We start from the raw sequence: 27828 nt of genomic DNA on the forward strand, positions 1-27828 counted from the left end.
ATCAGATTCCATGTCATTTAAATCAAACTTTATTAATTCAAATGAAATGATATTAGTATACTAAGTTACACATTGAATATTTTAAATGTTTTAAATAAGATAAAAACTGCCCATATATATCCGAAGAAAATAATTTGTATCATTAAGTTTAACAGTTGCGTTCTTGAGCCGCCATTACATACAGCAGATATAACAGATATTTTTCTTGAATAAGAACCTTTTTTGGAATAACTGATTAAGTTTTGAGGTCTGTATAATGAAATTTGTATATATTACAAAAGAGGTATACCCAGCATTTTTTCCTATGTAATGCTGGCTCCAAGTTAAAGTTGAGTTGTTAAATGTTACGGATACAAAGTTTCGCATTTTACCCAGTTACACTCTCTAATGGGTCTTACAAAGCTGAAAGTTTAGCGTGTTTTCATTGATTATATACGTTTTCTTGTCGAACAACATTCAAATGCCATTAAGCATTTCTCTGTTTCTAATGCAATGAATTGATGAAACTCCCAAACAGGTTGGGACCAATCTCCCAAATGGGATATAATAGCCCGTTTGGGATATAATAGACCAAATGGGATATGAATTTAAAGTGCAAAAAATAAATTGGTGATATTTTAAAATTTTGGATATAAATCCGCATTTATATGAATCAAATGCAACAACTTTTGGTTAAAAAGTTTTTCTATAATGTCTGTAGTTTGTAAGATTGATCCCCAAGAAGTTTTGGATATACTGAGGGATCAATCTCCATAATAGTACAGCTACAGAAAAAGTTGTTTACCAAAAGTTGTTGTATTTCATCTATTTTAATGCGAATTTAAATGTCAAAAATTTCAAAATCAAAATTTTTTATTTTTTGCACTTTAAAATTATATCCCATTTGGGCTATTATATCCAATTTGGGAGATTGGTCCCAACCTGCCAAATGGGATATAATACCATGTTTCGGATATATTGACCCATATGGGATATAAATTTGAAGTGCTTGAATTAAAATGGAAACCTCCTGGCACCAGTACCAGGGAAAAAATCTTGGATGCGGCATGCCTGCATATTCAAGTGCCAAGATCATTTAATTAATAAAGGGGGAATGTGATGTTTCTACAGTTAAGCGGGGGGCTGGTATACCTATATGACTCCAACTTCTCAATATTTCAATCTTTTCAAGGTAAATTTAGGAACAATTATGTTTCCTGAGACAAAAAGTGGGGGGGGGGGGGCTGAACCCTCTCTGATGCCAATTTAAATATAGATTAATGGCGTTTAATGAAGTTTCACAGATGATGAACTAGGTTTATTAACATTTAACTATAGTTTACGGTTCATAGACTTTAGTTAGCGATTTGTAAACTGTAATTAACGATCCATTTACTATAGTTTTTACCTGCAAAACCATATTTAACGGTTGTAACTATAGTTAAGAAATGATTATCTTAGTTTATCTGTCTGCAAATAACATAAACAATAGATTTTGATGATAAATATAGATCTATCGATTTACATATGTAAACTATAATTTGCATTTGTTAAATATATGGTTAGAAGAGTTGTTAACCATAGTTTCACACTCTTGAAACTATATCTATCAGATAAACTTTGTTTTGCAATCGCAAATGGTTGTTTTTAGTGTTAATTATAGTTTTACACTTCTGAAACATAGATGATCGCCTAAACTATGGTTTTCAGATGTAAAATATAGATAACGTTGACGTTTTAGTTTTCTGCTGGTAAACTACAGTTTACAACTGTTAAACCTGTAGTTAATCAACTGTGAAACTATGATTAGCTCTTTTTGTGAATTTGGCATGCTATACATTCCAGCCCTATGCCAGATAACTATGGCATGCCAAATTCACAAAAATGAGCTTTAATCATAGTTTCACAGTTGATAAACTGGGTGTAATGGTTGTTAACTATATTTTACGGACAGAAAACTGTAATTAACAACATTAATCTAATGTGAAACATATGTTAATCAATTAAAGGTTACATGATGCGATCTATCATGGCATCTGTGTTTCAGAAGTGTTAAACTGTAACACTGAAACAACCATTTGTGATTTCAATCATTGTTTAATCTGATATAGTTTCATGATTGTGTAACTATGATTAAAAACTGACAAGTATATAATTAACCAATGTAAATTGTTTAGAACTGTTAAATTTGGTCTAAGATATATAATTAATGAATCCTTAAACATAGTTAAATTGTAAACTATAATTTACGGTTTTATAAACTATAGTGTACAGGTACCTATAGTTTAGGGTTTGTAAATTAAAGTTAAGGGTAGATAAATTTTGTTTATCACTGTTTTGATATTGTTAACAAATGTAAATTATTAATAATAAACAAATGTTAATCTATATTTATCAGCAAAATACAGTAAAACACGGTTATAGCGAACACGCTTATAATGAATTGACGCTTACAGCAAAGTGAATTTCATTCCCCAAGTCTCTATTTCATGTTGTAAACTTGACGGATATAACGAATTACGCTTATAACGAAGTTAAATTCCCTGTCTCTTGGACTTCGTTATAAGCGTGTTTTACTGTATATTGTTATAACGTTATTGCAGACAGATAAACTTAGATTATCATTCATTCACTTTACTTTACAACCATAAAATATGGTTTTACAGATTAAAACTATAGTTAAGCATCGTTTAGTGTAGTTTACGGTTCATAAACTATAATTCACAATCGATAAACCTAGTTTATCAGCTGTGAAACATGTTTGCTTATCTTTGTGAATTTGGCATGCCATAGATAACTCTGTTGATAGAGCACCTGATTGGAGACTCAGAGGTCCTGGATTTGAAACCATCCCTGCAGATCTGTCAATTGTTTTTTTCCCTTTTATTACACAATAAATCTTGGCTAAAGACTTATTCTTGGAGTCTGTTCAACTTGTACACATTCAGAATTTAACATTTTGCAAACAGTGAACTGATTCAGTTTGACATTCAACACATTTACCAACTTTTTAAAACAACTTCAGATTTTCAAATACTGTAGGTTGATTTACATCCTTTTTTACTTTTTTTGTATTACTTGATATATCACATCAAATTGGTGAAAATCTTGGATGAAAACCTTTTTTGGCTAAGCAACAGCGCCAACAAAAACCATACATTAAACTATACTGTGTATTAGGTGTTTAAAGTATCCTGGTATAAGAGCAATAACGCATGTACGTTAAAATGAGGTTACAGTTATTTTGCGGTTGCTTCAGTTCACTGAACTTAGGCAAGTTAGTCAGCTTACATGTACCAGCGATTATCCAGTGATGCCATGGAATAGAACATTTGCACATTTTTAAAATCTATCCTGGTTTACTTGCTTGTAAAATTGTCAAGGACTTTTCTATTTTTCTTAAGGAAATGATAGTAAATGTCTCAATAATTTCCAAACAGCCTCTGTACTATACTTGCATGTCTGGGCAAATTCAAGATGGCCGAGATAAAACCAAGTTTTCAAAGATGAGAAAAAAACCTTGTGTGCAGAACCAATGATAAAGAACTTTTTTCATGGGTAAAGAGTATGCAAAGACCTTGAAACAGTCTCTAGGTCCATTCAAGGACAATTTTGGTTTGTTAGAATTCTATTCTTTCTACACAGTTCACAGTTTGTACGTGTCTGCATGTTTGCAAAAAATATGCAAGGCCTTAGTGATGTAAATAAGAGTATGTTCATTATGACATCATAATAACATCAAGATTTAATATTTATGATATTGTAAAAATGATTTAAAATAATAAATTTGAAAACATTTCGTTTTATTTTTATTTTTTGATATTACATGTAATTATGTACTGATAAACTTTATTTGATAATTTTTCTTTGCTAAACAGTTTGAGGATTGACGGGAGGTACCTATGTGAAAGCCAGACCAAGTCTATTGATGGCTATGGACACATTTATTTGCGGGTCATGCCAGATGACCTTCAATGACATTGAACAGTTTGTCATTCATAAAAAGGACTGCAATGTCAACCTTCTGTCTGCGTCCTGTCAGCAGGAACCACAGGGAGAGGGCCAGGATGAGGGGCAGGTGGTGGTGGCCTCCACAGGTCTGTTATATTGTAGTGTTCACTGTCAATTACATGGAAGCTGGTAAACTGCATGATAATTTCTATCAATTTCTGCATTTAATAATAAATTAATTATTTCTATTTCATGTAGAGGAATGTTTGACACTGCAACAGAAGTCAGACTTATCATATCAATGACTAAACAAGTTCTCAACATAAAACATTCAATATTCTACAGATTCCAATGCAGAAAACCAGGTAATGGCATTCCCAGAAGGAAGCCGTGTGATTTCTACAGAGATGGTGGATGCCCTGACAGGAGAGCAGCAGACAGTTATTATCATCCAATCAGCTCAGGGAGCTGAAGTTCAAGGGTCAATGCCAGGGGTCTCCCTCACACCACAAACTCCAGGTTCTTAAATTGTTCCACAGTACATTTTTCCCCTAAACATACATGTATTACAAAGTAAATTCAAATTATTTTTTATAGTTCTTTTGTGTTGAATGAAGCATGAAGTGTATCAATAAATCGTTTAAAATTTAAAAATTTATTTGTAGCAACAGGGAAAAAAAGAGGAAGACCAAAAAAGGATAAATCAGAGGTTTCAACTTCTGCAGTAAAAGTTGAAAGAGTTGAAAAACCTTCAATTCCAGATATGGGTGGGTGTTAAAACTGTGATCTGAGTAGATTTCAGAATACTAGAACACAGAATATTATCTCTCCGAAGTGAAGTTGTCTGGCACTAGTATTGTAATAACTCTTTGTAAACTGTAGATGTTCTTCCAAAGTGTCTTGTTAAAGAATGTGTGAGGTCCTTTTGTTTTGAAAATGTTTTTGAATGTGAAACCTCTTTGCAGGGGCTGATGGGAAACTTTACTGTAAGGCATGTAAGAAGTCATTCCACAAGGAGAGGTTTTTCAAGACACATAAATGCATGCCAACAACTGACTATGTGGACATCACCAAGAAAAGTGTCCTCACTGTAGAATATGGTATGTCTGAGAACTTTGATTTTTAGCTCACCGAGACGAAGTCAGGGGGAGCTTATGCTATACCCTCGGCGTCGGTGTCGGCGTCGGCGTCCGGACCTGGTTAAAGTTTTTGTTGCATGTCCTGTATCTAAGCTATTACTTGTCCTATCTTCACCAAACTTGCATGGATGATGCATCTGGACCTACTTATGGACTTGAAAGACTAGGATGCTGAATCTGAGTCCTAAATTTCAGATGCTGGAGGAGGTTAAGGTTGTTGGACCAGGTTAAAGTTTTTGTTGCAGGTGCCCTTTGATAGCAATATCTAAGTTACTGCAGGTCCGTACTTCACCAAACTTGCATGGATGGTGTGTCTTATGATACTGATGCACCAGACAGGCTTGAATGCTGAATCTGAGCCATAGGTTTCGGATGCTGGAGGAGGTTAAGGTTTTTAGAGCTGGTTAAAGTTTTTGAAACAGGTGCCCTCTGATGATTATATATTAGTTATTGCTTGTCCTAACTTCACCAGACTTCCATGGATGGTGCGTCTTATGATACTGATGCACCTGACAGGCCTGAATGCTGAACCATAGGTTTCAGATGCTGGATATGGTTAAGTTTTTTGGAACAGGTCACATGTATAATAGATGATAGTACTATTTCAAACTTGCATGTTGACTAAACTGCAATATGAATGAATCACAGAGGAAGCTTCAGATGCAGAGCTTGATTTCCATTATCAAGGATGCTAAAAAATATATCTTAGTTATTACAGGTCCTAACTTCACCAAACTTGAATGGATGGCGTGTCTTATGATACAGATGCACCTGACAGGCATGGATGTTGAATCTGAGCCATAGGTTGCGGATGCTGGAGCAGGTTAAGTTTTAATTGCTAGTGCCCTCTGATGATGATATCTTAGTTATTACTGGTCTGAACTTCACCAAACTTGCATGGAGATGCGTCTTATGTATACTGATGCACCTGACAGGCTTGAATGCTGAATCTGAGCCATAGGTTTCGGATGCTGGATGAGGTTTAGTTTTTTTGGAACAGGTCACATGTTTTATAGATGATAGCTTGCATAGTTGATTTAACTATATTATAAATGAAACGCAGAGGTTTCTTCAGATGCAGAGCCTGATCTCCATTATCAAGGATGCTAAAGAAATCTCCTACCTCACTTAAACCTGCTTGATAGAAAGATGAGGTTGTTGTTAAATGATATAACATGATTCCTATGATAAAGTATTGTATGATGTGAAACACTTTTGTTTAATATGATACAATATAATATCATATGTTATATTGTAAAAAGTTATATGATACAATATGATATTGTATCAATTTTTTTGATATTTTATGATATGATATTGTATCATGATATTGTTTTGTATAGTATTGTATATTATGATACAATATTATATTGTATCATACGATATTGTATAATATGATATTGGTTTCTGTAATTTACAATTATATCACGCAAAACTGTAATTTATGATATTGTAATATTATATATTATCGTATCATACAATATTGTATAATATGATATTGGTTTATATGATATATTATTGTATCATATGATACAATATGTATGTATAATATTGTATTATATAATATTTTACTTTATCACATTATATTGTATCATTTGATATGATACAATGTAATATCAAATTATACAATATCATATGATACAATATCATATTATGTATCAAATATTATACAAAATCATACAATATAATATATCATACTGTATTATACAATATAATATCATATGTTTCAATGTTATGATGTATTATGTAATATGATATTGTATCATATAATACAATATTGTATTATATATAATGATATTGTATTATGTGATCAAATACAATAAGGTTTAACACAATACAATGTCATTTCATATTTACAATATCATCTTTGTTTATTACAGTATTTTATTGTATTATATGATATATATTGTAAGTATGATAGGATGCAATATTTAATTTTATATTATTATATTGATTAATATATGAACATATGATTATCATACAATTTTTTAACAGATGATATATGATTTTGTGTCAAAACAGAATCCATGAATATCCAAAATCGTATGATTTTCATATAATATGATAAAGGTGGTCTCATAGGGGTGATGCCTCGTCTCGGTGAGCTTTGTAATCTGTGATTACCTATGTTTGATATCTAAATTCTAACTGGTTTCCAGTAGTATGCATCTTCGCTAGCCAAGGGTGACGATCCACGGTGTTTCTCTATTCACCCAAGGTGACGATCCACGGTGTTTCTCTATTCACCCAAGGGTGAATAGAGAAACACCGTGGATCGTCACCCTTGGCTAGCGAAGATGGGTAGTATGAGACACATAAGGATATCAATGTGGATGAAAATATGTCCAATATATAGAATTTTCAAATTATTCAATTTTTGACCATAAAATTCATTATTAATATTGAATAATTTATGTGGCTACTGGTATGTAGGCAAATCATTCATCAAGGCCAGAGTCAATTCCTCCTCAATTAAATACGGTACTGAGTATAGTGAACCACAAACATTGCATGTAGCAGTATTTGGGGTTTAATTTTACAGTATATTCATTTGATACTTGTTTATACAGGGGAAAATGAGGAAGCAGCATCAGATGATGAGGAGGAAGAACTGGACAATGATGAAGACAAGGACTTCAAGGTCAGTGATTACAAAATTAAGGATGTAGAAGAGGAGGAGGATGAAATAGAAGAGGAAGAGGAAGATGATGAAACAGAAGGCCCTCCAAAGAAAAAGAGGAGATCGTACAAACTGCGTATGGATGCTGATGGTGAAGAAAGGGGAGCTAGGCCAACAGATCAGATAGGAGATGTGCCCATCTTTAAAACAGAGGCTGAAAAGTCACAGTTTGAGCAGAGTTTGAATGTGGATTTGAGTTTTGTGGACAACATGTTTAGGCAGCACATGATCGAGCAGGATTTAAATGACAAGGCGACTGTGGCATCTCGGATGACCACAAACACACTGAATCTCTACTCTTGTAATACATGTGATAAGATCTTTAAGACATTGTCTCATATGAGATTGCATTGTCTGACTCACACAGATGCAAAACCTTTCAAATGTCCAAAATGTCCCTACAGTAGCAATGGGAAAGGTAAATATTTATATATTGAGGTGTATATCTGTTTTACTTTTGGATGCACCATACCTGTACTATAGAGTCTAATGTATATATACATGTATGTGCTACCAGTATGTAAAACTTTTGTTTTCAGGAACTGAAATTTAAAACAAGATTATTTGAGGAAAACTTGCATGCATATTTACATTGAAGTCTTATTACTCTTTTTCATGCAATAATTTTTATTGATTTCAGGCAACCTGTACACCCACATGAGGAAGCATACAGGACAGTTTTTCCGATGCAAGGTCTGTGATTTCAAATCTGTGAACAAAAGTCATGTATTGGAGCATGAGGCAGTCCATAGTAATGTCAGACACCAGTGTGACATATGTAAAAAGGACTACAACACCCTCAAGTCCCTCATCAACCATATCAGAAAGTACCACAAAAACTCGGGAAGGGGTGAGGAGTACCTGTCCTCATTCCTCCAGGGAGGTCGCCAAAGGGGTGCTACTGTCATTCATCAGTGCCATGTGTGTAACAGAAAATTCAAGAAGAAGATTGACAGAGACCGTCACCTGTATGTACACGATATAAAAGACATTCCAACCATCCAGATGTGTAGCCTCTGTGACTATACAGCCAGCAGAAAGGTTTACCTGGAGAAACATTTTCAGAAGCACAGGGTGATTTACAAATGTGTGAAGTGTGAGGACAAGTTTCTCAGCACCATCCGCCTGATTGATCATCTTACCACCTCGCATATACAAGATGATGAAACCACTAAATGGGAGAGCATGTTTGAAGAATGCATAAATAACAGCTTGTATTTACCTGAGCCGGATGAGATGTTGAGCTCGGCTGAGAAGGAGTTTGTCAGTCTGCCAGCAGAGCTATCTCAAACAAATCTCGAAGGAAAGGCCAGAGTTGAAGTGGAACAGATGCCAGAGGAGACCGCAGGGGCCATTGAAGCAATGAAGTCTGAGCAAAAAACAATTCAGGAAGAAAATCTCCAAATGAATGAGATAGATGCCAATTCCCAGAGCAAGAATAATGGTTATAAAGATTAATGCATAAATATTGATTTGCTAAATGCTTAATATAAGATGTTAATGTGAATTAGGAATTATACAGTTGGGTGTGAATTTTGATGCTTTAATTTCAGAGATGAAATCTGAGGACTCTGAGACTAATGAAGATGGGAATGACAAAGAAGAAACAAAGGATGGGCTATCAAATGAAACCAATGACCATGCTGATGATCTACCTTCCACAGAAGTTGATAATACAGTATCTGAGAACATTCCTCTTGGGGAGAATGAAGATATGAGGACCATTTCAAGAAAAGATGACCAGGTATTATCTTCAACTGACCAACCTGGTTCAACCCCAGAAGAGGAAGATGAGGAAAATGAAGAGGGAAGTCCCAAAGAAGACAAAGTGGATTCTGCTGACCTCATTAAAACGCTGGGATATCGCCCTCTTACTCTGCAGATCTTTCACAAGATGAGGGAGACTTTTGGTCATGAAGAATGTGAATATTGTGGAAAGTTGTATTACAACAAGATAGACTATGATCAGCACATCAGAACACACACTGGTAATAAGAGGAAGCTCGAAAGAAAAGCTTGTATTTCCCATTTAGTTTCAATTTTCCAATATGTAGATTTGTCTGACCAAAACAAAACTTACAAGTCATGTACTCATATTTTATCCCATCACATATGGGACATAACAAACAATGTCAATACAACTGTTGAAAAAGAATTGAGTAATTGTGGTATCCAAAAATGAATTTTTCATAGACCCCAAAATTTGTGAGTTCTTTTTTTTTTTTTGCCAAATACTGTATTTGCATGTATATATTGTAGGAGACAACCCTTACCCTTGCTCTATATGTGGTTTCCGTGCCTTAACTAGAGACGGTCTCCAGTCCCATAAAGCCAAAGAACATGAGAAGATGTCATTCCCTTGTAAGGAGTGTAGTTTCACGGCTAACAGCCGATCACAGCTGTGGAATCATAGCCTTGTCCACTCAGGGTTTGGAGAAGACATGGGCATTGAGTGTCCTGAATGTCAACAGAAAATTGGCAGGTACAGAAACTACTGAAGTGAAGTCTTTGAGGATTGTAATTCAATGTGGACCTTCAAATTTTATCTCAGAAGTCTGGCTGTATTTCTATCATGACTTTATTTTCTTGAACAGTTGGTCATTGTTTAAAGAGCATGTGAATGAGGTTCATCCAGATAGCAAAAACAAAGAACTTGTCAAATTACACATCTATGCTGGGTACGAGACCTCTCCCAAACACAAAGTGCAGGGCAAAATAGGTAAGTTAATTTGTGTTCATTAGTTTCAAGTAGTTCTAAGCATTGCCATATTAAAAAATATGTACCTGGTATTTTTGCTTAATCGAACATTTGATACTTAAAATTTACAAAAATTTGGTGACGATGAAACTGTCAAAGCCCTAGATATAATCCACTTATCAAGCAAATGTTTAATATGTATACATGTAATATGTAAATACATGTATGTGCACAGGCCGACGAAGCTACAAGTGCCCTTACTGTGATAAAATGTTCATTCGAGCAAACTCAGAGCTCCAGAAACACATTTGGATCCATGAGGGAGTAAAGCCATTTAAATGCCCCCTCTGCCCACATGCCTGTAGGAGCAAGAACAACCTGCAGGCTCACATGTTGAGGCATTCCAATGAGAAACCCTATACCTGCTCCGAATGTAACAAAGCTTATAAATCTAAAACAGCTCTTCGCTGGCATGTGCGATCCCACAAGGCAGGGAGACTTTTCAAATGTACAAAGTAAGTGTTTTGTCCAACTGGGTAATATAAAAACACCTTATTATACAATACTATAGTATCAGATATCAATTTTTTTTCACAGTGTTAACAAACTTCAACTTCACAAGAGACTCATCACTTAAACATTCTATGCATTTTTTCAATATCTAGATGTACATGAAACAAAAATATTGCGAGGAAATAAGTTTTTTTGTTTTATTTGTAAACTAGGTGTCCTTATGAGGCCACACAAGCGGCCCATCTGAGACGCCACATGGAGATCCACAATGTCATCAAGAAGTACGCCTGCCAGCACTGCAGCTACACAGCCAACACTCTGAGCTACCTGAAAGTTCACCACACCAGGAGCCACAAGGGGCTGCCCTACAAAAATGTGGATGTGCCCGTGGTGGAGGAGACAGGCATGGGTTCTTCTGGTGCATCCCAGGTAAAGCTTTTTACAGTAAAATACAGACACACACTTATATTGAATTCAAGCTTACAACAAAGCCAGTTTCATCCCTCTAATCTTAAAATTGTGTTAAAACATTTTGAATATAACAAATAACAATTAGATGCATCAAAGTCACTCATTTTCTGGAGCTGTGCTCAAAGCATGTTTTACTATACAAAAAGGAACTTTTAATCTGTTTTGTATATGTGATTATGATAAAATGTGTAGGTAATGTGAATTTATATTTGGTGATAGATATAATTGCATAATTTATGATGACTACATCATGTACTTGAATTTTAGTTTGAAATGTTCTGCAGCGCTGCTCTGAAGCTTTACACATCAGGCAATTTATAATAAATCTTAGAATTGCCTTGTTTTAATTCAGTTAATAAACACCTTTATTTTTTTTTGCTCAGGTTTACAGATGTTTGAGTTGTGATTACCTGTTTGGAAACCTGACTGATCTAAAAAGACATTTAAAAATTCGGCATCATTTGACTCTTACCAATTTTGTTGGATTAGATGGGGAGAAAGGAATATCCAATCTATCAGAACAGGTACTGTCAACCTTTCATTAACTAGTACATTTTATAGTTTACCTTTGATTCTCAAACAGGTAAATATATAAAATACTTTTTAAATGTTAAAAAAGTATTAAAGGCAAGTGTTAAGTTTTCAGTGTACACCAGTACACATCATTAAGAAGTAAGTCATTACTTTGTTTCATAATAATGTTTTATTGTGTAGTGAAACTAATACCAGTATACATATGAGTATGTGGGTATGTACATGTATATGACTTTTTAATTCAGCAAATGACCTATTCTGAGGAGAATGTTCCTGATGGCATCATAACAGAGGAGGGTCAGGAGGGGTCAGTCCCAGTAATCAGTTCAGTCCAAACTATTGATGCCACATCAACTGGTAAGCTTTCAATACATGTACCATGCTCTTTAGAAAAATTTCCATGTCTGCAGTTAGAAATTGGGTTATACTGTCCTTTCTACAATATAAGCCTTTCCATAAACCTTTGTTTCAGATGTTAACTCTTCACATTTGGATGAGAAAACTGCATCAGCTGTTAATATTTTGCAACAGATTTTTGGAATGTCACAACAGGTAAATTACCAGAAAGAAATAATAGGGGGTGGATAGGCATATTATACATTGTAATATTGGCCTAATTTAATTTTATGTACAAACTGTATTTATATGTATATTAAACCAGTAATGGCATTGATGTTCAAAATCATAAATTTTCTTCTGCACTATAGATCAAAGTGGTTCAGTCTGTTTATTTACTTAATCTGTATTAATATTAAAAGAGCTCTAGATTTGTTGGAAAAATTGTTTTATTTGAATAAAAATGACACACTGTTTGTTGATTTATTAAAATTGTGTTAACAGAGCTCAGGAGGACAACAGCAGTTTACTATTCAGTCAGAAACAGGGGAGGTAATGACTGTCAATCCAGAGACCATCATTGTACAGGAGGGAGATGAGCAGGTGCTGGTGACAGACGGGAACCAGCCAGAGGGCGGGCACCAGCAATACGTAATTCAGTACGTCAACCAAGAGCAGATAGAAAACTCCATGGTGGAGATTCAGACCATTCAAGATGTGCAGCATTTCCAAACCATTGAACAAGAGATCATTCAGTCTATGGATACGCATTCTCTTGGAGACAATGTTGTGGAACAGCAGATTGTGCAGAGTTGATGATTCAATATATTGGACACTTGTACACCATTGGAAAAAACTGTAGAAAATTCATTTGAGAAAAAATCAAAATTTTACATTTTATTGGTACAGTGTATATACATGTATACACGTATGTAAATTTACATTTTGATTAATTGTTTAGAATTTCTGGGAGTTTTTAAATGTACTTTTGCAATTTATTTATTCTTTCATTGAGAAGTGATCTACATGTTGCAAGCCATATTGACATGAACAAGCTAGCAATATTGCTTTATTCAAAGTACCTTGAATACATGAGCAGTAGCTAGGGCGGTGGTAGTGATTCATTTCTTTGGAGTTACAGCTTACAGTAAAGAATGGATCAGATTTCTCAAAGCATTATATTTATTGTATTTTTATTGATACTTAATTAAATTATACATGCATGTTAACTTTGTTAATAAATGACTTTTGGGAAGTTGTTGTTTATTAGTCAGTGATTATGAAGAAATTAAGTTACCCTGTACATTGTACATGTATTTAAAAACAACATCTTTTCATTTCAATAAGTGATCCATAGATTCTTTTTCCTTTGTTAGCTCTGGTCTGAACAGATGGTTTTAGTGGGAATTTCTGATCAAATCTTTCTATTGTTCTCAATGTTGGCCTTGTTGTAAATTTTTCACATTTTCAACTTCTCATGAACTATCAGTACTTGGCTAATTTCAATCAAACTTTGCAAAAAGTGTCATTTAATGGAGGACTTTAGAGTTAATGGCCAGTGTTAATTATTAGAAATGAAGACAAATGGCCCACACTCATCAGCCCCACAGGCCTTGATGGTCATCTGAGTGCCATAGCCCATAAAGATGGATCTACATGTATCAAAGTCTCATGCTCAATTTGGAGTCTAATCCCTAATCTGAGACTTCTCTGACTATTACCCTGCTTTAATTCTTCGATGTTTACAAACATCAATTCATAAAAGAGGGGCAAGATTTAGGAGGAATCTTGAATCATCTTTACCCTAGCTCCAGAGGCCAAAACTGTACACTTTTGGTACAAATAAAGACCTGCAGGCCTTTAATGGTCACTTGTCAAATATTGGGAGATTAAATAGCCTTGGAGCACTTTTGTGATTGAAGTTGCACTTCCTAAGTCTCTTCAACTATCATAGTATTGTGAAAGCAAAGAAATTTAATGCATTAAATTAATATTATTATATAATATATATTTAAAGGGGCATGGTCACGATTTGGGTAAAATTTTATTTTTCTGTTTTTATTATTTAGAGTGCTTTAGGAATGCATTTCTAATGATCAAATGAAATTTGGATGCCAATTAATTTTGAGCAAGATACAGGGTGCTCAATTCTTCGTATTGTAAACAAGGCTCGTGCCCTGTTTTTGTTTACATAGGTTCAATATACCAGTAAATAATCTTCTTCAAGCTGATTTTTCTATCTTCTTATTCATTTTAAGCATAAATAAACAGTTCCTAATGATTAACACATTCGTTTGAGGTCTTAAACTGGAATTTTCAATTCAACATTCAAAATGTAAACAAAAGCTTTGTTTACATATAGCAAAGAATGGTAAACTCTGTAACTCGCTTATAACTCAACAAATGACACCCAAATTTTGGTTGCCCATTATTAATGCCTTACTTGAGCATTGTAAACATTAAAATCGAAAAAAATAATTTTCGACCAAAATTGTGACCATGCCCCTTTAATACATGATGGATATTCAAGGTTAGTAAAATTAGGTCCTAATATGAATGATGGATATTCAAGGTTAGTAAAATTAGGTCCTAATATGGACTGGATACCTTAACCATGTTAACCATGGACAATTATGTAGACCACACTCAATTAACATATTTCAAGAGGTGACGAGTCACGTATACCAAAGTAGTTATGTCATTTGACAGAAAATAAATCTGACCCATCCTGGGGAACAAGTGCATGCATAAATTAACGTCCCTTAGGTGTTAGAGGCTAGCAATCTGTGATCTGAACATGCATTCTTAGCAACAGGTGATTTCCAATCAATATGTGGCCATAATGGCCCTACTAAAGAGCCTGAATCTAACCCTAACCCAGGGGTCATGAATTTCACAATTTAGGTAGAGGGCTTCATGGACATCATAACCATGCTTTCATTTTATCTCCCTTTTGCTGTGGAAGTACAGGATATTTTCTAAGATTAAATCGTTTTCACTATATGGCCAAATTAGTCCAACCTTAGGACCTACATCCCTGACCCTGGGGCCATGAATTTCACAATTACTGTAGATAGAGGGCTTCATGGACATTGTAACTATGCATTTACTTTTTCTTAAAGTTATGCGAGAGAAGACTTTCTTAGATTAAATACATGTTCACTATATGTAGGGGTGAACCCCTGACCCAGGGGCAATATTTCACATTATTAGTAGATGACTTTATGGGCATCATGCATACATGTAACCATGCATTTCATTTTTTCATGTATTGGTGTAAATATTCTTGATTTGCCTTTTACACGGTCCCAAGGGTGGTAAGGTCATACTAGTATATTTCACAACTCTTATCCTAGAGATGCTTCAAACATAAAATGGTAGCAAATGGCCTCATAGTTTTCAAGAAGTTAAACTGTTCAATTTTTTACAAATGACAAATGAAAACAAAATAATGGAATAGGTCATCTAAGTGACTCAGGTGACCTAAAATTTCTTTGAAGCTTCCTATTATGTACCTGGCAAATTCAATATTGCCTTATGGATTTTATGTTCATTTCTTTATAATAAAAAAAAAACAAAGAAAATTTAAGTTACAAGTTTATTTGTTGAGACAATAACATTAAGCTTCATTGGCAAATGTCAACACTCTCAGGAGAGACAAACCTATATATTTGGCAGTTATGAATGTAAAATTAGATTATTAAATCAGAAAGACACTCAAGAATCAGGATTGTTTGCTGCTCTTATTTACGAAAAAAATTCAATGAAAAAATTCCAAAAATAAAGCAATATTTCTTGTGTTGAATACCATACTTGATACTAAAGAATCATGTTCATAAAATGCATGTCACACCAATATTTTCTTTTTCAAAACAGGTACTCATGTACTTGTCAAAAACCCAAAAAGTATAATGATGTAAAATGTAAATAAATGTATTGACTTCCTTCAAAATTCCATCATTTCATCAAAAGCTTTGTAAGTTATGTTCAAAGCTCCTTTAATGGAACTAAAAAATGACTTTATGATTTGGCAGGAACTAAAAAAAAAAGAGTTTGATACAGATACATTGAAGCAGGAACAACACTTCATATCAAATCAAGAGTTCATTTTATAAGGGATAGACAAAAATTACTGAATTTCACCAAGTTAATCTATTATGTGTACATGTAGGCAACAATGAACTTACATGTACATGTAGCATCTAATATACATGTTCTTATATGAATCCCATTTGGTGAGTGTATTTAATGACAAATTCCCCTATTTTGTAGCCTTTTGCCTTTCTATCTGTTCAATCTGAGAGTCCCAAAGAAATAAACTGGAATGCCATCAGGATTTCTTTTCCTGTCCACCTTTTTCAGCAATTCCTAACTCTTTACGCAATTCCTTTGAGTCATAAATCCTACAAAAAATTTGTATATTAATAATACCTTAAGTTTCACAATGTTTGACTTGTACTTGCATGATGTTGAAAGACAGACTTTGTGGTAGCTTACTTTGACAGCTGTAGACCACCAGTGGTTTTGATGACATTTCTGACTTGCTCGTGACAATGTGCCATGGTAATAAACAAAGACAGAACACATCTGATTACTTCCTCTCCAACATCACGACCTAAATAAAAAAATAATTTTTTTTGGTATTATTCCTTTAACTACATCAAAGCCAAAGCAAGCTGTAACATGTTCAAACCAACTTTAATTTGTGCAAGAAAACATCGTCTGAATCACATAAGCCTTCTCATAAATATTTCTTCTCATGCACTAACATGACATAAAATGCCCTTTGTAATTGTTCCATCACATCAAGTGAACATACCCGGCTTGCTTACAAACATTTGCTACTGCTAGCAAGTTTATTACTTGGTAAATACAAAAATGAGTCCTCCTGAAGCAAAGTTGGTCTATGTATATTAAATTATGTACACTGATTCATTAAACAATAATTTAAACCATTTTTAATTTATTTTTTAATGACTAAACATAAGATATTAAAACAAATGAAAATCATAAGAACTCCCAGGTGTAACGAATCTCTGACCTTGCACAGCAATGAAGACCTTTGCTAGCTGTGGCATCATTCCTGAGACGAGAGTGGCCTTTACCAGTTGTGGATACATTGATGTGCAGGATGTCATGGCTACATTGATAAAATAAAATATCTTTAATATAAACTTACTTTCCTCCATCTTATATGCATGTTGAAAAAAATTACTTTCAAATATTTATTGATCTTAATGAATAAAATGCATACACCATCATAATTCATCTTCATAAACTAGAACTGTCCTAATGGGACTAATACCCCCGCTAGGCTAATTTCAAATGGGACAAATAATTGAATTGAATAATAATTAAGGTTTGGAACACATACAAAAAAAAAAAATTCTAGAAATGTAAAAAAAAAAAAATAGTTAACAAAGAAAAATTAAAATCAAAATTGTCAGAATTTCACTGTAAATACATATCTATAACAGTAATACATTTACAAATGTATGTATTTGATGATATATTTTTTTAATTTAATTGATTTAAAGAAAAACCAACAAAATGACAATAACCCCTCCCTTTGCAGTGAATAGAAATACCGGTAGCCAAGCAATGCTCTTCTGTTGATAAAACTTTCAATATCTTTCTAATAAGAGTCTTGACAGATGCAATTAGTTGTTTCAAATTTTCCTCACTTTCTCCTATGGCACAATTGAACTCCATATCAGAAAATTGATCCCATAAGACTATGATTTTCTTTGATGAGCTTGTTAAATTTAATAAACTCCCAAAACATTACCATAATTACCATACTATGTAAAAATATGTAAAAAAGAAAATTTAATATTACAAACAATTTTAAAATTGCCAAAACACTACAATCATATCTGTAATTTTGAATTTCATTTAAATTAATGCCCAATAGGGTCACTTCATCAAATTACTTGACAAATAAATTTAAACAACCTCTAAAAAATAGTTTAACTTCTTTATTAATAATTATATTATTTATTTCCTTATAATGATAGACCTTTTGGTTTACATGAAACAGTTTTAAAATAGCCCCAAAACCATCACCCATTTTACAGATTATCAATTTCCCCTAAACACATGCTCCATCTGAACCATGGCTCAGATAATGGCTCCCTTGGGACAATTGAATTCAGCCACACTTGTCTTTGATGTTCTCATTAGCTCCTAAGAATTTATCATTGACAAACAAAAACTTTGCATTGTCAGTTGATAGAATACTTATAAAAAATAATTTTTTTTTTATTAATTAAGACATAAAGACAAAAAACTCCACCTGGATGTATTTATATAAATATATTTTAGAGTGTTTTCTATTAATTAATTAATAAAATCTGTAAGGATTACCTCCCTTACTTTTCAACATTAGTGTACAATATATAGAATAAGGAAAATGAAAACTGTCATAAAATCATTAAATCTTGTCTGATCTTAAAAAAAATTGCAGGTGCACATCTTCAGATGGTGTTCAACATATGTACAAATTTTCAAACTGTTCCATGCAGTAATAAAAAATTCTATAGGGGGGACAAAGTTGCGTCTACAGACAGACGGACAGACGGACGGACAGACAGACGGACAGACGGACAGGGTAAAACCAATATACCCCCCTAAACTTCGTTTGCGGGGGTATAATAAGTCTTACATTTTCATGTACACTATCAAGTACTGAATTGCTAACCATTATATTTTACATATATTTATTGATAACAACAAATTAAATTTGCGGAAGTGGCAGTAAGTAAGGAAGTATATTTTACACGATTGCATACAATATTTGAGACTTTACGGTATACGTTTTCTAAGCTTTTTACCTTGTATAGTTAGGAACCAGAGCTGGGAGGCCTCCTCCCAGAAAGGGAGGTAATGAGGGGACACAGTCAACACATCCTTCTTCCTGTTCTTGGAGCTGTTGATGAAGGCCCCCTTAACAAAGGTACAGGCGCAGATAAAGAAGTGAACCAAGATGTCATCAGCAGCCACTAAACACAAGAACATGTCTGGTAATTAAAATAAATTCAAACAGTGCCCTATACATGTTAATTTGAAACAACAAAGCCCCAGGATCGTGAGGAAGTCTTACATAAGGTCAAGCTTCAATCATTCATAGATTGAATATTTATGATAAATATAATAAATAGATGATTTTTTTATTGACCACATTGTATTAATCAATAACTTACCACTCCGTATAGCAGAGCTTTGATGTCGTAAATAAAACATTCCCAAGGTAACCATCTTGAGCCATAGAGGAGTAAACTCTGTTTTGCGACCTTTAAACAAATGATAAATCGTTTAAACATTAAACGATTCCTTTTACATGTACCATAAAAAAATTCTTCTCACAATTTTATTCTTATTTTAAATATGAATAGGATAAATGGTGAACACTCTATAGAGTGTAAAATGATTTGGTACCATATAAATTTAAAGTAAATGTGTACTAGCCTACTATAGGTACAGCTTCCATGACAACTATTGTTACATTGATTAGATGGTCACTTTTCCTCACCAACCCTGGCTCAATCACAGCAAAGTTCAGGAAAATGTTACACAGAAGTTCCAGTGCTTTCTGAAAAAAGACAAATTGAATATGTATACGTATAAAGCATTTATTTGTAAACAATTTGTATTTGTACACAATTATCAAAGCTATAAAACGTTGCCTCTTTTTTAAAGACTTTAATCATTTACATCATCTTAGGTTAAAAAACAACAGAATGACTGTCACAACAACTTTCATATTTGATATAATGCAAAACTTACATTTAATATTTGAAGACATCAAATTATGGACTGCAAAAAATTACTTACTACAACATTATCATTGGAATCATTCCTGAAATATCTCTTCAACAAACGTTTCAAATAAAAGTTCAGCATGGGTAACAACTCATTGTCCACTAGGATTTTCCTTGGATCGTCCTCAGATGTCAGGTGACACAAGCCCGGCAACAGAAATCGAAGCAGGTCCACACTCGTGGTGCTCTGATCCATTAAGTACACAGACTCCTCCTCAGCCTCTTCATCCTCAGCCTCATTTTTAGAGGTTCCATTGACCATCTGCTCTGTCTCTTTCCCCACATGCACACCCTCAGAATTTGCATTGTCAACACTATTTGGTTCTGAATTTTCACCATCGAGATCAGTTTTGAAAGTGACACTTTTCCCTTTTGTGTCCTTTTCATCCGCTTCTTTTCCATTTTCTTTAGTTTTGGATTCACTCTCACAGTTTCCTTTCTTTACACTTTTGTTTTCCTCCCCACTCTTGACTTTCTCATCATTATCTTGCTCTACTTCTAATATTTTTGCATTCTGTTCTTCCAGACTTAAACCTTCTGATAAAGCATCTGACATAGCCTGTGTGTCATCATCTATCTCTCTTTTGATATTTTTTAACCTATCGGCATGAATGTTTTCTTCCTTACTGCTTAACTCATTGGAAAATTCTAATTGTAGTTTGCTAAAATGAGATTCAATATGAATACATCAGGACATTGATACTGGTAAAAGTATCTCAATATTGACTTGTAAATACATGTACTCAAATAATGATTAGTATTGACATTAAAAAACAGAACTTAATAGGAGGGAAAGGGGACTAAACAAAATATTCAATAAATAAAACATAAATGCACACTGCATATAAGCTGATTTCTTACCATATCTGTAAAAGAAAAGGCAAGATTTCATAAGTCTTGGTACGTAGAGCAGAAGTCTCCTCAGCAAGCCACGCCCCTAATACTCGGACTGTAGCAATCACAACAGGATTCTGATACTGCAACCAAACATTCAAATTACCACAAATAAATCTTATGACATATAAATTTGCTAAGAATGAAATGATGCAAAATTTATATCAAAATATAAAATTATGATTTTTTTCCCGTGAAGTCTAAAGAGGTATAGCGGTAAAAATATTAAAATAAATCCAAAATTCTTTCAACTTTATGCCAGAATACCATGGAATTTTGACCCCAAAAAAGAACAGATAAAGACTTTGACATACCTGTCCCTGTGGATTGTTTTCATCTGACAGTTCCTTCAGGAAAAAGATGATGGAATGGAACGCACCCAACATGGCAGAGTGAAGCTGTAGAATCTGTTTTTCATCCAGGAGAAGACTAGGAGATGTGGTCAGGTAGATTATGATGTTTTCCAACAAGTGATAACAAGCACATAGCAAGTCTGCCTTCTCACAAACCTAAAAATTTGTAGTCTTTTCACATGGAATTTCAAAATGCATTGACCAAAATATGTTATTCATAAATTAACAAAAATGACAAAAAGTCTATACATTGAAAAAGAACTTTTCTGACGTATTTTTAATTGAACATTCACAGATAAGACATCACAGATAAAACATACGAGTAAACTTTGGATACTGTACAAGGTAATAAGAATTGACAAACTTATTGTAACAATTAATTTCACACTAACCTTTTGTATGGGTAGGTTTTCTAAGGTTATCCTGACTTCAATACAACTCAGGTGAATTATCATAAGAAGGACTTTGTTATCCTTAGTGTTAGGTGGCAGAATAAACTCCATTCCTACTTGGCCTATTAACGAGGCGACCAGTTTCAAGGCTGGTTCTCTTTGAGCCTCTCCTTCAAAATTAAAGACAGAGCTATAGGTACATGTAAATGATAGAATAACAAGATGTCTGTGATCCAATGCTCACTAGTAATACTCCTGCTCTGATGAGAATATACATGTACATAATAAGCAAAGTTGTCATTTAGCAGGAAGTTGATGTCTGATTGATACAAAAATTACCATATGGCATGCTTACACAAAGAGTGTGTTAAAATTTGAAGCAGCTGCGATCAAAAGTTACTGAGAGATCTATGACAAAAATTTGGGCTAAAAAAAAGAAGTCGTAATTTAACAGGAAGTTGACGTCTGATTAGTACAAATATGGCATCTCTAAACAAAGAGTATGTTAAAATTTCAAGTAACTTCAATTCATACCGTAGTTGCTGAGATTTCTGGGACGAAACTTTGTTATGGATAGACAGACAGAAACACAAGGGTAAAACAGCATACGCCCCCTCTCCTTCGGAGTGGGGGCATAAATACAACACAATTCGTCATCTAAAGACAGTGTTATTTTGTCATGATATTATTATTTATTACATATTGTAAACTGTATTGTACTTATGAATTTTCATACCCAACCGACTACTGAATATATCTTGAATTCCTTTCAAAAGTGAAGTCTTCCATGGTTGTTTTTCTGTCATATCAATCTAAAATTAGCATTATATTTACATGTACAGTATACTATTAGTATATGACAGGAGAGTATTGAACCATGTTTTTGAAATCCAATAATCTAAATATATTCACAAAGCTTTATACAGCTGAAACTTTTAAAGGTTTACCTCATCCATGGGCATCACCCTCAAAATCAAGGCTATGAAATTGCACAATTCAAATTTTTCTTGGTTCTGAAAAGAAAGTGATTTCATTTTCAATGAAAAATAAATGTACTTATGAAAAGATTGCACTTTGCATATGATTGTGCACAGTGTATACGTTACATGTAATACAATACATATGAAGATCCTTACAGAACAATACGATAAAGAAAGCATTTTCTGACAATATCTGCTTATATTAAGGAGGTTTTTTAAAATCATTATTAAATCTGAATAATGTACCTGATTTTCCTCCATATTCTGAGCATAGAAATTGAGCATCTTTTCCAGAGCTTTTCCTTGACCAGTCCAAATACAGGGCCTCATGGCATGGAGTATGTAGGTCATCAAATCTGAGGCTTTACTGGAACCTGTTCATCAATTAATTACATATACATTGATTTAGACTGACAAAAACTACATAAACATGTACATTTAACATATTGTTACATTAAGTGCATTATACTGATAACTTCATGTAAATGTAGAATCATGCACAGTAATCTAATAAAGGACTATATGCGGTATTATGCATTTTTCGCCCCCAAAATTTAAGTTTTTCAAAGAGCTTTGAAAATAAGGTGGCAGATAGATGAAATCATATTGAAAATAAGTGTGTAAAATGTTATCACCACAGTGATGTCATAAGGTAGAAATGACGTCATGAAAATTGTATTATTTTGATAAATTGATCTTTTGTAGCAAAGTAAGGGTGTTTTTCGATAGTTTTTCGACTGGGAAACATCGAGCGCAGGCTTGCTCATGTACCATTTTTTAGTATGATGTGTATAATCATTGGAAGACAAACATACGTTAAAATTGTACTCGAGCAGACCTGCGCTCAATACTTCCGAATGCAAAATATAAAGAAAAAATGACAATATTTTGATTTTTTTGCAAAATTGCAGGAATTGGGTCATATAGATGACGTCATATATAGTGAATGAGTAATCAGTACAATGATTAGTGGAGATTTGATTTTTATACGACACTATTTCAAAAATGGTTAAAATTGGGGGCAGAAATGTAACTATACCAAATATAGTCCTTTACATGTACCTTGGTACATGTACTTGCACCAAAAGTTTTGTAATGAAATAAATAACATCAAGTATTAGCACAAATTATTTAAAGATTAAAAGAAAAGGTAGCTTTATACCATACAAATCTTTGGAAATGACTTTAGCCAGGGAAGCAATGGTCCCACTGTCCATTAATTGCTTGATTCCCTGCTGGGATCCAGCAAACATCTTCAGGACCTCAAACGCATCGTTGACCATGTTTTCCAATTCTTCACTGTTACTATCAATGATAGGTAAAAACCCAATTTATTGCAACCTAAATCTTTTACATATGTATTACATTTTAATTAAAATACAGTGCATTAATCTAGGAAGTACTGCCTACCTTTGTTTTGTTACAATTATCTCATTCAGGGGCCTCAGAATACGATATAGAGAGGTACTTTCAACCTGTGAATATCAGAAAAATTATTTCAAAAAAGACTTAACACAATACACATAACTATTATAGCACGTGTTAATGATAACAAATAAAACAAATGCCTAGTGTTTCCTTGTTCCTATTGATCTTACAATGTACCCACTGTATTTAATTTTACTTCCTTTTTCAAGTACAAAGAACTTGGATCTTTTGTGACTGCATGATAAACTGGGTCACAATAATTGTGCAGCACATGATAATATTTTTGATACTAATATGCAAGCCAAGATTACAAAAAATCAGGCAGATATGTAAATAATCAAAGACATATTACACAGAGTAAATATGTAGAGTAAATGATCTATTATGAAAAATTTATGTACACTGTAAATCATGCTAAAATTGTCTGAGATTATTACATATACATGTACCGTATATAAAAGCAGACAAGCCTTTGAAAATAAACCATTGGAGTATTATTTCTCTAAAATAAATACATATTAATTTACCAATTTGGAATCTGCACATAGCCCAGATAAGACTGACAATGCCATGGATTTGTAGATATTGGCTGAACAATCTTCTGGATGTGAATCTGAGGAAACAAATAGATATATGTACATGTACATCATATAAACAAATGAATTTAATTTAGCATTCATTATCAAAGGTCAAATTTTTTGTGAGTTCTGGTATAAGCTGTGTAATGTATGAAAGAATATCTCTTTGTCCAACTTGTAAACACCACTATTTTATTTTATTATTATTTAAACTTAAAATTGATGGGTTAATGACTTTCTAATATATGAAGGTTCATCAAATCATTAAAAGATGAATGCGCCAGTATTGAAAGGGTTAACATTTCCATAAAGTACTAAGCAGATGAGCTAAAGATTTTCAATGTTTTCAGCAGACAAGATCTGTTTTTGTCTAGAATACTTTAATTTTTGACCTTTGACCATGTGATCTAGAAATCAACAAGGGTCCTATGCTTCTCAAAGTTTGTTGATTTCTCAAGGTTGATGGGTCCTCAAGATATTGGGCGGATAGCACTTAATTCTACATGCCAATGACCAGAGTACTTTAATCTGTGATGTTTGACCTTGTGACCTTAACATTGATGAGGGCCATCTACTTCATAGGGGATACCTACCATATGTACCCTGTACCATCTTTGTTGCCTGTTTAACAAAGGGTTCTTAAGAATGTAAGATTCAACAACACTTAGTCTATATGTCAGAGTCCCAAGTGGTTTACCGATTGACATTAACCTTTTGACTTCCATTTCAATTAAGACTTCTTCATTTTAAAGGCACCAGTGTACCAAGTTTGATGTTTGTCAAGCAGTAGTAATTGGTTTCTCAAGATATTGATTGGACAACCCTCAATCTACCAGTAAATGTCTAGAGCAGTTTGACTTTTGACCTGTAACCTTTAACCTCATATATTTAAAATCAATAAAGTTCATCTACACCTTAAAAGGTACCTGTGTACCAAATTATGGTCTGCCCAGCAAAGGGTTCTTTATAAGTTAAATGGACAACACTTGATCTGATCTACAAGCATAGTACGTATTATACACGATACTTTATGGTACTTTGAATCATTTTTCACATTTTTTTTTCAAATTTCAATTTTTTTTTTTGGGGGGGGGGGGGGGGGGGGGGAGACAGACTGAACAAGTTCATGTTTTCAAAAAACAAAAAAGCTTTTAAAATATACTTTAAAACATATGTCAATGAATATAATAAATGGTTTCACAAAATTGTGTAAAATTACAAAAATATAAAGACATTTCATTATTATTTTGACTAGTTTTCCAAACCTGAAAGTCATTTGAAATCAGACATGTAAATTTGGCAATAAAATGAATGCATGTGTGGACATAATTAAAAACTTATGACTTCCCGAGTGTGTACCTGATTTTAAGAGTCTGATGAGAAAAGTCAGTCCAATGGCATCTAAAATTCTCTTCTTTTCCTCTGTAGTCATTTCTGAACTTTTTGTTGTTTTAGCTACCTGTTGAAGAGATACGATACAACTGTATGATATTATTCAAATTACTGAAAGTCTATTAAATTCTCAATATGCTTAACCATTTCTTTCTAACAGTTTAAAAATTACATGTACATATAGGTATGTAACTGTCTTCAGTGTAAGAATTACATATACCAAATATGAACATGTATTCATTTTAGTATGGAATTCAACAATAACATTGAGGGTTTCTTCCCAATGGAGAGATGTGCACAGTAAACAGTGTAATTTTCACTCAATTCAATCAACTTTTTTATTGGTCCTTTATCCTTTGAATTTTGACATACAATAATTCAAATGATAAATTCTATAGATTCTGAAGGTTATTAACAAACCACAGTTGAATTTCATACAAAGCCTTTCTAAGATTCCCAGGGCATTTTTAGTTCTATCAAATCTAAATCATGTAACCTAAATAAATATTTAGCAATGTTTTGCTGTCATTTTATCAACATAAAATCAACAAAACAGTGCCAATAATTCATTGGTATTCATCCTGATTATGCATTGATTAAAGTTACTACTGATCAATAAGGGACATTACCATCAACATAGCAGCAAATTTTTCATTGTCAGACTCAGCCTCCTGAAGCTTGACTATACATGTCTCCAAGTTTCTTTTTTCCATGGTGTTATTTGGGATGTCTCACCTCACAGTCTAAAAATCAGTTTGCCAAACAAAATATTATGTACACATAAATTTGTAGACTTGAACTGACAGGAAGCAATCAGGGAAGAACAAAATACAATAAAATTGATCAGTGAAATAACATTTAAAATATTGCTGTTCTACATATAATATGGTCTTCGTTCATTCTGCATAATGGTTTTCAGATGTATTTTTAAAAAAAATTTAGATAAGAGATATATTGTGGTTTTGCTTCATTGTACGATAAAACATACTTGTATTACAATTCTTAACCATTGTATTAGTTCTAAAAGACCATGGTACTGATTATCATTAAACTATGATTAACATGATTAAAGTCTGTCACAAGAAACCGTTTCAGCAATATTTAACGAAATTACAAACACATGTTAAAGAAGTACCATAATTACAATTGAAATTGATTAAAAGGGAAAAATCCGCAATTTCTGTACACTCATGAGGCTCTGACACTGGTAGGATTTCGCCTGTTTCTCATTACAACAACAACAATTTACAACAAATTGGTAAAATTGCCGACTCCTGTGGTTAATCTATTCTCATTGCTCGGCAATGTTTGATGGAACATAAAAGTGATTTTTTTCCCATTAACTATTCAACCAGAATATCCGGTAACTAGAATGCACAATTCCTGCACAACAGGAAACATATAATAATATAGCGCACGTGCAATTTTTATTGACAACTGAGAAAATTCGAACAAATGATCTCGTAAAATTTGCGCTAAGTGATATCAAACCGAACAAACAGAAGGATGGTGGAACTCAGGAGTTAGGTGTACCTTATTCCCGACTGTCAAAAATGTGGACTGGTATACAAATTTCCCTCGGTGCTCCCTTCGTCGTTGTGAATCGTTTATCGAAGACCTTTCTATCCTCCACCAATCGGAGTTTACAAAGGAAGATAATCACGACAAATTTTAGTTACGACAACCAACG

At 33.4% G+C, this 27828-nt stretch overlaps 2 protein-coding genes across 5 annotated transcripts; one reads left to right on the top strand and one right to left on the bottom strand.

Annotated features, from left to right (window-relative positions):
* The first annotated feature begins 117 nt into the window (after nucleotides 1-117).
* Nucleotides 118-13556, top strand: LOC105325976 (zinc finger protein ZFAT). Of its 3 annotated transcripts, none has more exons than XM_034443142.2 (16): nucleotides 118-247; nucleotides 3858-4076; nucleotides 4276-4449; nucleotides 4596-4697; nucleotides 4896-5030; nucleotides 7640-8167; nucleotides 8390-9193; nucleotides 9303-9737; nucleotides 10009-10231; nucleotides 10344-10468; nucleotides 10683-10962; nucleotides 11173-11389; nucleotides 11815-11955; nucleotides 12211-12322; nucleotides 12438-12517; nucleotides 12806-13556. In XM_034443142.2, exons 2-16 carry the CDS (start codon nucleotides 3908-3910, stop codon nucleotides 13115-13117), a joined length of 3837 nt encoding a protein of 1278 aa, XP_034299033.2. In that variant the 5' UTR covers nucleotides 118-247; nucleotides 3858-3907; the 3' UTR covers nucleotides 13118-13556. The 3 variants fall into 3 exon arrangements, with proteins under 3 accessions (XP_034299033.2, XP_034299034.2, XP_034299035.2); XM_034443143.2 differs by lacking the exon at nucleotides 118-247 and adding an exon at nucleotides 2723-3537; XM_034443144.2 differs by lacking the exon at nucleotides 118-247 and adding an exon at nucleotides 3575-3594.
* Nucleotides 13557-15885: 2329 nt separating this feature from the next.
* LOC105325974 (neurochondrin) lies at nucleotides 15886-27828 on the bottom strand. 2 transcript variants are annotated; one of them, XM_034443148.2, is made up of 19 exons: nucleotides 27672-27828; nucleotides 26768-26881; nucleotides 26106-26205; nucleotides 24696-24781; nucleotides 24151-24215; nucleotides 23903-24039; nucleotides 22987-23114; nucleotides 22708-22773; nucleotides 22497-22572; nucleotides 21761-21930; nucleotides 21330-21524; nucleotides 20983-21098; nucleotides 20135-20783; nucleotides 19769-19892; nucleotides 19504-19593; nucleotides 19135-19302; nucleotides 17343-17441; nucleotides 16799-16916; nucleotides 15886-16704 (listed from the first exon to the last, which is right to left on the bottom strand). In XM_034443148.2, the coding sequence occupies exons 2-19, from the start codon at nucleotides 26849-26851 to the stop codon at nucleotides 16632-16634; spliced, it is 2544 nt and encodes an 847-aa protein (XP_034299039.2). In that variant the 5' UTR covers nucleotides 26852-26881; nucleotides 27672-27828; the 3' UTR covers nucleotides 15886-16631. The 2 variants fall into 2 exon arrangements, with proteins under 2 accessions (XP_034299039.2, XP_034299036.2); XM_034443145.2 differs by having other exon boundaries at nucleotides 23903-24045.

This window comes from Magallana gigas, chromosome 3, assembly GCF_963853765.1.
Source record: "Magallana gigas chromosome 3, xbMagGiga1.1, whole genome shotgun sequence".
In the NCBI taxonomy this organism is placed as follows: Eukaryota; Metazoa; Mollusca; class Bivalvia; order Ostreida; family Ostreidae; genus Magallana; species Magallana gigas.

Coding starts and splice junctions, on each gene's coding strand:
- LOC105325974 (XM_034443145.2), bottom strand. CDS start 26,851: ATGGAAAAAAGAAACTTGGAGACATGTATAGTCAAGCTTCAGGAGGCT. Junction 19,594..19,768: donor GGAAGCTGTACCTATAGTAG/GCTAGTACACAT, acceptor ATTTGTTTAAAG/GTCGCAAAACAGAGTTTACT. Junction 17,442..19,134: donor CTGGTTCCTAACTATACAAG/GTAAAAAGCTTA, acceptor TTATCAATGTAG/CCATGACATCCTGCACATCA.
- LOC105325976 (XM_034443142.2), top strand. CDS start 3,908: ATGGCTATGGACACATTTATTTGCGGGTCATGCCAGATGACCTTCAAT. Junction 8,168..8,389: donor CTACAGTAGCAATGGGAAAG/GTAAATATTTAT, acceptor TATTGATTTCAG/GCAACCTGTACACCCACATG. Junction 9,738..10,008: donor GCACATCAGAACACACACTG/GTAATAAGAGGA, acceptor TATATATTGTAG/GAGACAACCCTTACCCTTGC.